We start from the raw sequence: 10,918 nt of genomic DNA, 5'->3' as shown, positions 1-10,918 counted from the left end.
AAGGGTAGGGTCTTTTAATTTCCCATGGTGGGAAGAGAGGTTACCTCTTTTGTGTTTCCTTTCCATGTTGTTCTCTGACTGTTCTGAATTGGCATTGCTCGACTTTTTCCTGGTCCTAATTTTTTTTTTGATGAGATGATATTTAATGTAAATAATCTCTCTATTGTACACTGTTATAATTATTAGTTTTGAACATCCTTCATAAGCGTGTACCTGAATTTTAGGTAATGTCTAAATATACAAATTGATTTATTGCTCATGGAATCTTCAATTCCTTTTTTTTTTTTATCCAGTCTCTTTGTCCTGCTTTTTCTATGGTGCTTATAACTTTAGATCTACAACTTTTCCTCCCTCAATTTCCTTTTTACTAGCACTGACATGAATAAAAAGTGTTGCAAGGACTGAAAAACCCCTAAAAACATAAACAAAAGAAAAGAGGCGGGATAAAATTGTTTTAAAAAAATAAAAACAATGGGGCCATCAATTCAAAATTTATTTACATCAATCTTAAATAATCATTATATACATAAATGACATCAAACTTCTTAAATATATGAGCTACATGTTGAGTGAAGAATGATCTTATTGAACAACTTTTCAATATTGTTTTGATTTATAATCTTAGTATAAATCTCATCAAAATTTTAGAAAGCAACAACTGCATGCTATCATTTGGATGGAATGCTGGTCCATCGTAAAGTACTTTCAACCATACATTGATTGTGATGCAAGTTCTCTGGTGTAAGAATCACGCTAGCTATATTTTAATTAAAATCTCAGTAAATCTACAATATTAAATTATTTTACACATCCTAAATTTTATAATTTAACATTTTGATGATTTAACATTAATGGATGAATATACAACTCCTAGAAAATATAAAATACAGACAAAAGGCATTGAGGATTACCGAAGCCATGCCTGTTCAATGAAATGTATGACATGAGTTACATTTCATAATCAAATATCGTTGATGTTATCGCAAATCCAAAACCTTAACTTTTTATAAAAATCGGTAGGTGCTAAAAGGTAAACTAAAATTCTGTGTAAAGTTTTCATTTTGAGTGACGAGTAAAAGATAAGGCTTTGCAATCAAATACAGTGGAACCTCCCGATTACGACACCTCCGAATAACGACAACCTCCTGATAACGACATTGACCCGTGGTCCCGATTTTTTTTCTATTTAAGATCAGTAAAAATAACCTCCAAATAACGACGCACTTTTTGATAAAACCTCCGAATAACGACATCATTTTGGTGATTTTCGGCAGTTTTCGTAGATATCTGATACTAAAAATACCGAGTATGAGTACTCAAAAGTTTATAAAAACGATTCCTGCTTGAACCAATGGGAACGCAGCTTTTTTTGACGAATCTTGGCTGATATGCATTAATAAAAACCAAGGTATAAATGTAAGTGTAAGCAAGTAAACACAAAATCTTGGAAAATGTGATATTATGTGGTGATAGAAGTAGTAGTAGTAGTAGTATGTAGTAGAGTAGTAGTAGTTAGTAGAAGTAGTAGTAGTAGTAGTAGTATGTAGTAGTAGTAGTAGTAGTAGTAGTAGTAGTAGTAGTAGTAGTAGTAGTAGTAGTATATAATATATTATAATAATATGTGTGTGGTTGTAGTAGTAGTATGGTATAGTAGTAGTAGTAGTAGTAGTAGTAGTAGTAGTAGTAGTGTGTTTTTGTGGGAGGAGGAGGAGGAATTTTGTTTGTTTTAAAGGGTTTTTCAGCGCCTGTGACACATCTATGTGCCAGTAAAAAGGAAGAAAATTGGATAGTAAAAACATTCTAGATTTACAATTGAAATGACATAAGAAAAGGTAAGACAAAGGGGAATGGTTTAAATAGGGAAAAGATGTAGATTCCAGGAGCACACTCTCAGTTTACTCAGTTCAGATCACCTAAAATACTCATCCAGACACACGCACAAGAACCCTCTAAGAGGAATACACTACAATGTTTTTTTTTGTTTTGTCAATGTTAATAAAAACTGGTCTCGCGGGCCTTACCACGCCCACTTTGTCCGCCATCTTGGAAACCTCTAAATAACGACACCTCCGGATAACGACATAAAAACTCGGTCCCGTGGCATGTCGTTATCGGGAGGTTCCACTGTATAAACAAAGAAAAGGATGAAGTTTTAGATAATGATTGAAAACCGTTCTCTAAGATCACTTTGTCCATTATGTAACATGAACAATAAATTCTCCTTGTGTGCTTATAATTATAATATATATAAATCTAAGGACTGTATAATCTCTCAAGTCCTTTAACTTGCACTGTTCGATTTTGCACTAAATGACATCACATCTCACTGTGGAAATGAATACAGCAGTAATAGGGATTACAGAGTCCAACTGCTGTTACTGCTTTTTGGTACAAAAAAAACCCCTCTATAACCAGTCTATCAAGATTCAGTCTCACCATTCAAGGGTTAAAATTCCTTTGTATATAAAAAAAAAGCAAACAAACCAATTCAACTTTCTCATCAAACAATTCATCTATTATCGTATTCATCAAATTCCACACATTCACACCATTTTTAAAATTTCAACACCAAATTGCACATCTTGACATCACCCCTTTGCCGATGATGTGAACATGGCAAAATCTAGTAAGTACTATAATAATAATAATAATAATAATAATAATAATAATAATAATAATAATAAAACAATAATAATAATAATAATAAAATAATAATAATAATAATAATCATAATAATAATAATAATATGGTTTTTATATAGCACCTTTCCCCACTTACTATGTTTTTTGTTTGTTGTTCATTTGATTTTTACCTCACTTTTATTTCAAAATTAATATATCTCAATTTGAATGTATAGTTATTTGTTTTGAGAAAGGTGAGACCCGAAACGTAAACTATATTTCAATTTAATAGCTATTTGAGATCCACTAAATCTGAATGGTATTATGTCATATTGAATCAGATGCCCAAAATTGATTTTAATTATAAAATGACTAGAATTAGAAAATTTAGTTTTTGGTCATTTTCAGAAACGATAACTTTGGCTCCCATTAAAATATACATTCAACCCAATTTACATAGTATAATTCAAATGTTATCAATATTTTACTGCAGCTTTACATTGGTTCATCTTCTTTTCTCTCTCATTTGACTCAATGATACATTGATTTCTACAATCTCCCAATCAAGAACTAAATGATCAAATTCATCAAATGTTGCTGACACCCGGCCTATCCGCTCTTTCCATAATGAGTTCCATTTGCCTGTCAAATAATTCACACCTGGAGAAAAAAAAAAAAAGAGATGTGGGGGAGGGGGAAAAGGGGGATAAACAAATGGTAATGGTGGTGGTGGTGGTGGTGGTAGTAATAATTTAGGTAATAGTTGAAATATTGTTATAAGAAGAAGGGTAAGAATAATAATAATGGCATCCCTATTATACATGTATAATTTATTCTCTCTCTCTCTCTCTCTCTCTCTCTCTCTCTCTCTCTCTCTCTCTCTCTCTCTCTCTCTCACTCTCTCTCTCTCTCTCTCTCACACACACACAAATATCTCCAAATCTATGCAGGACACGTTGTGATGCCCAAAAGTCTCCAATTACCTGATTGGCATCTCTAGGGAGTAGAACGGATTCTTAAGTGCAAAATCAGCGTAGGCCTCGTACAACTCATTCAGAACGTACTTGACTTGACTTTGTTTGGGATCTGTGATTACGACAAACTTCACTCCTGAAAAACAATGAAGCTATATAGATCATGATTTACACACCAATTTTCATTACACACACTCACACATACAAACATACAAACACACACACACACACACACACAAATAATAATATTAATAATAATAATAATAATAATAATAATAATAAGTCAAATCCTGATTGGCTCTGGCTGGCAAAACAAAAATAAAAAGATAGTGATCTTCATGGATTTATATGAGTCTTTAGATTTGTATGAAGTTGTAATTATAATGGATTTGATCCCAAGGTGAAAAGAAGTAAGGGGGGGGGGGGGTATTGGGAAGGGATTTGAACTCGTAAATACAAAGCTATTATTCACTGAGTGGTTTTATTATAAATGCAATGCACATGGCGTTCAGTAAAGAAACAAAAAAAGAAAGAAACAAACAAAACCGACAACAAAGTCTCAGCTCTGACAATATACTAAGGATAATTTAAATACATTCGCAACTAATAATGATGATGGTGATGACCAGAGAGATCAAATATGAGTGCATACCTGTCATTGTTTGATGACAATGAAGTTTGAAAGTGTCAGTTTCCATGACTTGAATTCCTGATGACTGCGGCTCTGGTGACAACTGACAACCAATGGCAAACAACCTGTCCACAGTCAAGAAACAATTCAATCATCAAGCCACCCTCACTAACTTTCTTTTAATCTCATTTGAGTTCCATTTTCATTTTACCATTTAACAACTGTGATAAAAGAAATACACACTCTAATTACACACATTCAAAGCCTATAATTACTGTCGGGTAGACATCAGAAAAATATGTTAATCTACTGAATTTATTTAAGTCACATTATATTCTATAAATCATTTATCTGGTTTTATATCCACAGATTTAACTGTTTTCATCAAATGATTAGTAACAACAACAGATAAAACCATAGTCATATCATTATTTCCTTCTAGTCACGGCTTGTGAGCCTGTGGTATGACAATTGCATTCAGACCTATAGTTTGAGTACCAGGGTGGGTGATGTAAAGTTGAGTACTTGGGAGAGACCCTTCACTCACATTCTCTTACTGTACTCAGGTGTAAAATGATATTTTGGTTGGTAACATTAATATCGTTGTCTCCGTCTAAAAAAAAAGTAACATCATGACTCCTCTTACATATTAAGTGTTGCTCTTGGCTTGGGACCCCAGATAAAGCTTTTAGAGGATAAAAATGTAGTACAACCTTACTAATCTGTAAAAAGTTAATTCTCATTTTGACTTACGAGTGCAGCAAGCTGGCAAGCATGAGTCTCTCATTGGTCTTGAGATTAGGCCGTCCAAACTTGATGTCGATTGGATAGTTGCTTTCATTGGACAAAATCTCCATGATGTCTCTGCCATCTTGTAGTACCTTGCCTTCTGCTGGAATGCCATTGATACTCAACACTGCATGACCAACTGTCAACATAAAACAATAAATTTTAATTCATAGTTTAACCTTGTGAAAAATCTTTCACCTAAGTTCTTGACAATCTTTTTCATTCATTACAGCAGGCAGCAACTGGTACTGTCATCACAACAAACAAACAAAAAACCAACCCCCCCTCCCCCCCCCCAAAAAAAAACAACAAAAAAAACAAAAACAAACAAATAAATTTAAAAAACAAACTCGGCACACTAAAACTGCAAGCCTTTTAAAACAACATTTAATTTTCCATCTGATGTATTTAAGACTACATTTTTACTATCAAATTTTTGAATGGAACTGTATGAAAGTTTAAAGATAATTTAAATCATAAACAGACTACTGTGATTTGTTATATATTACACACTGTATTGGATTTTTCATTATTTACTTATACAGTAAAAACCTCATTATGCATCAACCGACATGTACTTAGATGCAGGTCTTATAACCAAAATTATCACGGCCTAATAAATATGTGAGGTTATCAGACCTGCAAATATGTTCGCGCCGACCGCAACATTTTGACCCTCAACAAAACAAATTCTCAAAATGTAGCCCCTTATCAGTCTGCCAAAATATTCCCTCTCCCAACATTTGTTTTATGAGTGTCAGCTGATGAATGCTGGGTGATCAGCAGATTGTGGTTATTGGCACATGAAGAATGACACGTCATCACAGTTAAGTACGTTTATTATAATTAGACCGACATGTACTTATTTGCAGGTCTGAAAACCCAAAATTTTATGGGATCATTGTCATAATGGAAAGACTCTCAAACCAATGCAAAATGTTGTCCATTCGAACAATGTAAAATCAAGCCCATACTTGCGTTCGGTTATCAGACCTGCAAATAATCATGTGCACGCTGAATTAGTATATAGATATCTAGTTAAAGTTAGTCCGAGTTAGATGATCTTCGCCAATGCTGTAAACTGTAGGTAACAACTGTTGTTGGCTGCTGGTCGACGCTTATATACAGTAGAATTACTTTAAACCGACATTTTGGGGACCTTCTAAACCATTTCGGTTTAAAGACATTTTGGTTTAAAGCAAGTTCCCGTTTTGCAATGTTTTTCAAGGGTAGTAACTATTTAAGGAATTTGCTCATTTAATCGTATCATGGGTTTCCCGTTAAATGGAGTTGTTGAATAAATGCGGTCTTCGTAACCATTAATTTTTTTTTTTTTTTTTTTTTTCTTTTGTGTGTCTTAAAAATATTTTTGGGGGTTTTCGTTTTCAATTCAAAATTGTTGAAAGAGTTGAGTTCGGGATGCCGTGTATTTTACATATCTCCGTCTTGATCAACTTTTTTTTCATCGACTTCACATAGTATTTTGATTTTAAACTCAAACGTATAAGCACAGTGCTTTCTTTTAGTTTAGACATCTTTTAGTAAAATGCAAAGCTAAAATAAGATCGAAAGTTCTTGTGCGATAATTGATAGTGAATGATTCGCAGCTACTCAGAGGTGAAGTGAAATGGAAATGAAAAAGCGTGTCAATGCTAAGCTGTCTACTACACATCTCTCTTTGTTGAAAAGCCATTAGGTTCAAAGGCCTAATTACATAGAATCTCTCCCCCCCCCCCCTCACACACACATTTAAACAAAGTGGAAATGAAATGGCATTTCAATGGTAAGTTGTCTACCCCCCCCCCCCCCTCCTCATTGTCATGTTGAAAATCCAGTCAGTTCCAAAGCATCAACACACGAGCGAGAACATCTCGTTTGCGTGATTCTACACCCCAACTCCCCCTCTTTCCTCATTTTTCGCCTGCCAGTCACCCGCTGTCTTCCTTTTCCAGTCTGTGCGACTGTGGTGTTGGCCAAGCCCAAGTGCAGTGATTGAAATGTTTGCCTCCCCCCCCCCCCCCCCCCCCCATCACCCTCATCTTATACTTACGCTCTGTTTAATATCGCCGGGCATTATTACGTGCGGCCTCCTTCCCGAATTTTTGAAGAAAAATATAGAGAGAAAAAGGGAAGGTGCTCTCAAGTTGTTTCGGTTTAAAGAAAGTCCTGCTTAGAAGTATTTCGGTTCATCGTGAGAATTAGTACAAAGAAAATGAAGAAACTAGTACAATTTATTAAATTCTTTGCGGTTTAAGGCGTATTTTTCAGTTTAGCTTCTTTCGGTTTAAAGTAATTTTACTGTATATGCAGGTCTAATATACGAACCTGCTTATGGGCCTTGCTTAAAATTGTTGTAATGGACATTAATTTGCGTCATCTTTTTTTAACGAAGCCCTTTTAAAAGATTTCCATTACAACAATGGGCCCATAAGGAATTGGGTTAGGGACCTGTTAAGTAAGTGCACGTCGCTGCTGGTGTTGTTACAAATTGAGCTATGGTTTGCCTAAATAATTAATATTGGCTAGTCAAATCGTTGTTCTGAAATATTAAATAAGTGACATTTATACCTTTGATTCCATCTCGTTCACCGAATGAAACCACAACCTTTTCATCAAATAATTTTAGGACTAATTCCAAAGGATAACTGAATGTTTTTTCTACAGCTGGTCTGGAGACTGTTGGTGAATCTTTGTGGTAAATCAAGCCACCAGCTCTATTTATCACATGCACGGCAAACACAGTCATAGTTACAGTTCATTTATCGTTTCAAGAGAGAATGTTGACTGTACTACTGAAATTATGGTCTGGTCGATAGTGTTGGGTTATTTGATCGCTTTTACTCGATCGACGACCGAGCGCCAAGCCACGAGTCAGTGCTCGATCTCAATGCCGGAAGAGCGAGTTAGTAAAACGATCACTCGATCGTAAAACGATCAGGCGGGTTGTGAGCTTGAGACGATCTTGACACGTGAGACGAGCTTGAGACGATCAGGATTCGAGCGAGCGGAGGGGTAACGGGTGTTTCGAATCATTTCAAATTCAAACGATCACAGTTTGCCATCCGATACCAATCGCCAATGTTTGCACACGGTAGTCTGTGGTTCTTCCACAGCCCTCACTCCTTGTCAGATGTTAGTGTGTCTGGGTGGCAGTGGCAGGGAAATTCGTATAGGTGTATCACGCGTGTGTGACAAGACTTCATTAAACCTACTAAAGTTTGACTATCACACACACACACACACACACACACACACACACACACACACACACTAAGGCTATTTCTATGACACACACGCATCCCTCTATCAATGAACACTCCTACAGTAGGCCTAGTGCGGCTATGTGGTCTAGTCATGACGTAACTATAGGTAGTACTCTAGTCGACCATGGGTCTCGTGCATTATAATGGTCTAGTGGTATGACACCCGCTTTGGGATCGGAAAGTCCTGGGTTCGAGCCTCGCGCTCGGTGCATAGTTGAGTCTTTGGACAAGGCTCTTTACTCACATTCTCTCACCGTACTCAGGTGTAAAATGAGTACCTGGCCGTTAACAGCGTTCTCTTTGTCTGAAAAATTGTAATATCGCCTAACAGGCGGCATGTCCCGTCCTACATATTAAATGTTGCTGTTGACCGGGGACCCCTTTACAAAGCGCTTTAATCACATTTAGTGGATATTGTAAAGCTCAATTTTTTAAAGTAAAACATTAGCTTTGAATATGGAATGTTTCAATTTTAGATGCCTGTGTATTCTTTGTTAGTTCCCATCATCATCATCATCATCATCATCATCATCATCAGGGGCAGCGGTACGGTCTTTGGTTGGCACCCGAAAGGTACCGAGTTCGATCACCCGCCGCTGAGTGGTCTTGAGCAAGTCACCTTGCCCTAACTAAATTTGCGGCGCTGCACTGCGGCTATCGCTTGGGTTATTCCAGTCTTCCCTTAGAATAGACCCGAAAGACGAATCTCCCCTATGGGATGAATAAAGGGAAATATGTTTAATTTATTTATCATCACCATCATATCAGCGGGATCATCATCATCACCACCACCACCACCACCACCCTAATAATAATGGATAAAATAAATATCAACACATTTCAATGTAATAATCAATCTAAAATCAATCAGTGCTCCTAAAAGACCCTTTGATTTCTTTGTCTAATTCGTTCCATACTTTTGGAGTCCCGACAAAGAAAGATTTTCAGCTAACTATAGTTTATATATGGGAATATTAATCAGTCGTTTATATTGGAATCGGAGTTGTCTAGCAGGTGTATTAGTTCAAAGCGCATTTCCAAGGATTTACCATGCTCAATGAACTTCACAATATTTTATTTAATTTATTCCTCCGGCACGCCATATCGACCATACATCCATTTCGTACAGTAGGTACCGATCGCTGTTTGGAGTCTTTTTGTATTAAAGCTCTTTACAATACCCGTCATTGCTTATAAGATAAGAATACATTCACACCTGAGTCAAGTGCCTGACACACGGACTTAACGTCTGGATCACAATTTTCAACAATCACTGTCACTCATCCGGCCATTGACAAGGCTTGATTTTGTGACAAGAGACACCGTACCACTGAGCGACCGAACAAATAATCACCATCTGCGCCATCGTCATCATCATCATCATCATCATCATCATCATCCTCATCACAGCCGTAACAGCCAGCAATACCACAATCATCATCTTCGGGTCCGGTCTATCCGTGTGGGGGGGGGGTGGAACCTGCTAAAGTATTTCATTTTTTAAACAGAAACACGATAATCATCATCATCATCATCATCATCATCGTCATCCATTGTCGTCGGCATCGTTATCATCGTGTCCGGGCAATCCGTGTGTGTCTGGGTGTGGAACCTGCTAAATATTATTATTATCTACCTACCTAATAAAAACACACCATTCTTGTTCATTTATTTTTCAAATAATGAAATGAAAGGCACGACCTTTCCCGCACACACAAGAGGCGATGACGACCAGTGACAAATTATGGGAGGTGGGGGCGGCCGACAACTTTTGGCGCGACATAAATATGAAATGTTAAGGTGACAGCGGGATGATGGTGGTGGGAAGGGGGGGGGGGGGTCTCAACCCTTCACCATCAACAACTGTTTGATGGCGTGTGTGTGTGTGTGTGTGTGTGTGTGTGTATGTGTGTGTGATGCGACGAATGATCATAATCAAGGCTGCCAGACAGCCAGATTTCTTCTTGCCCAAGTAGTCAAATAGACCCCAAATAGCCAAACACCACAAGCATTCTGACTCCCTTGAAAAACTCATTTGTTTTGATTAACAAAACAATCGACTACAGTTGGATAAACTTATCTTTTCATTTTTTTTAAATAAAATATTTTTTTTTAAAATGAATAATAATAGAAAAGCGTTTCTTAGTAACCAATTTTGAACTTGGCCATCTGGCAGCCCCCATCATAACCAGCTGCAGTCAAGCCAGCCACAGACATAAGAGAGGGAGGGTATGTGAAGTTACCTGTGGCAAACGAGTTGCTCGTGTTTTTTTTTTTCAAACGAATCACTGCTCGATGACGTCACTGACTCGAAACCCGCCCGAAACCGACTCGATTTTAGAGGACTCGATCGAAAACCCGCTCGATTTGATCGTTTCAAACTCGACCCAGCACTAACTGGTCGATGTTGACGCCTTCTTTTCCATTTCCGTAAAGAAGTGTTTCCTTCTACTAAATAGATTATCAAAACATTTTTGCTGGTGGCAAGTATGATCAGAAAATAGGGATGGGTAATTTATCAAGACTGAAATCCAAGAATGTAACGAACGCAATCATCTCTTTTTATTAAAATAAATCAAAACCGTTAAAGACCGTCATATATCTGATACTGTATTATGAAACTGCATTCCAGTAATCGGA

General features: G+C 36.8%; 1 protein-coding gene across 1 annotated transcript; it reads right to left on the bottom strand.

Moving 5' to 3' along the window:
- Positions 1-2,782: 2,782 nt before the first annotated feature.
- Positions 2,783-7,841, bottom strand: LOC144970609 (trafficking protein particle complex subunit 4-like). Its single transcript, XM_078910410.1, has 5 exons — positions 7,584-7,841; positions 4,980-5,154; positions 4,248-4,351; positions 3,605-3,731; positions 2,783-3,281 (listed from the first exon to the last, which is right to left on the bottom strand). Exons 1-5 carry the CDS (start codon positions 7,759-7,761, stop codon positions 3,209-3,211), a joined length of 657 nt encoding a protein of 218 aa, XP_078766536.1. The 5' UTR covers positions 7,762-7,841; the 3' UTR covers positions 2,783-3,208.
- Positions 7,842-10,918: the final 3,077 nt, after the last annotated feature.

Source organism: Berghia stephanieae, chromosome 4 (genome assembly GCF_034508935.2).
Source record: "Berghia stephanieae isolate SIO BIC M18660-M18661 chromosome 4, UCSD_Bste_1.3, whole genome shotgun sequence".
In the NCBI taxonomy this organism is placed as follows: Eukaryota; Metazoa; Mollusca; class Gastropoda; order Nudibranchia; family Aeolidiidae; genus Berghia; species Berghia stephanieae.
Note: the sequence above shows the minus strand (reverse complement) of the source record. Positions and strands in the feature narration are given on the sequence as shown.

Excerpts from the sequence above, each read along its gene's own strand:
- LOC144970609 (XM_078910410.1), bottom strand. The coding sequence starts at position 7,761 with ATGACTGTGTTTGCCGTGCATGTGATAAATAGAGCTGGTGGCTTGATT. Across the intron at positions 5,155-7,583 it reads TGAACGAGATGGAATCAAAG|TTGGTCATGCAGTGTTGAGT; the intron begins GTATAAATGTCA and ends TTATGTTGACAG. Across the intron at positions 3,732-4,247 it reads TTGTCATCAAACAATGACAG|GAGTGAAGTTTGTCGTAATC; the intron begins GTATGCACTCAT and ends ATTGTTTTTCAG.